Source organism: Chinchilla lanigera, unplaced genomic scaffold (genome assembly GCF_000276665.1).
Source record: "Chinchilla lanigera isolate Chin_1 unplaced genomic scaffold, ChiLan1.0 scaffold00092, whole genome shotgun sequence".
In the NCBI taxonomy this organism is placed as follows: Eukaryota; Metazoa; Chordata; class Mammalia; order Rodentia; family Chinchillidae; genus Chinchilla; species Chinchilla lanigera.
The window spans coordinates 7,409,499-7,410,897 of record NW_004955493.1 but is presented as its reverse complement, the minus strand read 5'-3'; the positions used below and the strand labels follow the sequence as shown (position 1 = coordinate 7,410,897).

At 51.6% G+C, this 1,399-nt stretch overlaps 1 protein-coding gene across 1 annotated transcript in view; it reads right to left on the bottom strand.

Moving 5' to 3' along the window:
* Positions 1-1,399, bottom strand: part of Itgal (integrin, alpha L (antigen CD11A (p180), lymphocyte function-associated antigen 1; alpha polypeptide)) — a gene marked incomplete in the record, with an annotated part of 37,608 nt that overhangs the window by 24,523 nt on the left and 11,686 nt on the right. The window contains 2 exon segments of the mRNA XM_013504854.1: positions 929-1,049; positions 1,142-1,212. Coding sequence (XP_013360308.1) covers positions 929-1,049; positions 1,142-1,212 — 192 coding nt within the window.

The following is a 1,399-nucleotide window of genomic DNA, read 5'->3' as shown; positions in this document are numbered from 1 at the left end:
GTAAGAACACCTGCCAAAACTAGTGGACAAGTCAGGGCAAGCCTGATAGCAGAGCACACCTCCCTTTTTGTAAACCCTGCTTTTTACTGTCTTTATGTACCGGTGGCCTTGCAGTGTAACCTGAGATGTCTTTACTGCCTTTGTGTAACTGATAGCCGTGCAGAGTAACCTGCGGTATTCAAACTCCGTCAGCAACCCATGATGTCACCCAGCCCTCCAGTCATATGTGCCACCTCTGCCTCTGCGTCTCCCCGCTCACTTTCCCTCTGTAAACCCCGCCACCCCGCCAGGCGGGGCTCTGGCTCTTTAGGAGAGATCTTAGTCAGAAGCCCACCAGTGTAATAAACTGCCTCTTAGATCTTCTCCATGCCATTTCTTCCTGTGTTCGGCCTGTTTTCTGCAACATTACCAGCAATTCTGCTCCTGCATATACCAAAAGAATTAAAAACCAGGGACCTAAGACTCAAACCAGTATTTGTACACAAGTGGTCAATATCTAAAAAGCTTTAACAACCCAAATGTCCATTAGCAAATAAATGACTGCCAGGCATGGTGGTGGATGCCTGTAATCCCAGCACTTGGGAGGCTGAGGCAGGAAGATCATTGCGAGCTTGAGACCAGCCTGGGCTACAAAGTGAGCTCAAGGCCAGCCTGAACTGCATAGTGAGACCCTGTCTCAAAAAGACAAAAAAAAAAAAAAAAAAAAAAGACAAAAAAAAGCACCAGAAAATACACAAACTATAAGCCATGATAGATACACAGGTGAGGAATTATTAAGGGAAAACTTAAGAATGCTAGAACCGTATTTAAACCCCAAGTCTGTTCCTGCTGGTTGCGGAACTGTTTTTGGGATTATTCTGCGAGCCCATCTGAGCTTCTCTCCGGCCCCTCAAACCGGAAGAACCCAGTGAGAAAGAGAGGCACTCACCCAAATAGCCTGCTGTCTGCGACTTATACCCAATAAACGCCCTGTCCTGCAGGTCTTCATTCAGGTCTATGAAGCCCCCAGTCCAGTCCTTGGCTCCAGCGGCCCCCACGACAGCTCGGCCCTGTCCAGGGAAGGAGAGGAGTGGGGCGGGGCCCCGCCAGCTGCATCCCCACCACCTCCGCCCGAGGGCAGGGCGCGCAGGCTCCCACACACCTTGTGGATATCTGCGCTGATCCCGCTGGAGGACAGCTCCATGTCGAAGGTCAGGTTGTGTTTGCTCGTCCCTGAGGGAGAAGAGGCAAAAACCCACGGAGTGGTGAGGACAGTGACACGCACAGGACGGTGGAGGGAGCACAGCGTTTACCTTGGGGCGAGGTAGACACTAACGAACCTTACAGTCACACAGGCCAGCGAAGCAGTCAAATGCTCTGAGTTCCCCAAGCTCGGTTCCGCCCCCCTCAGTGCACCCAA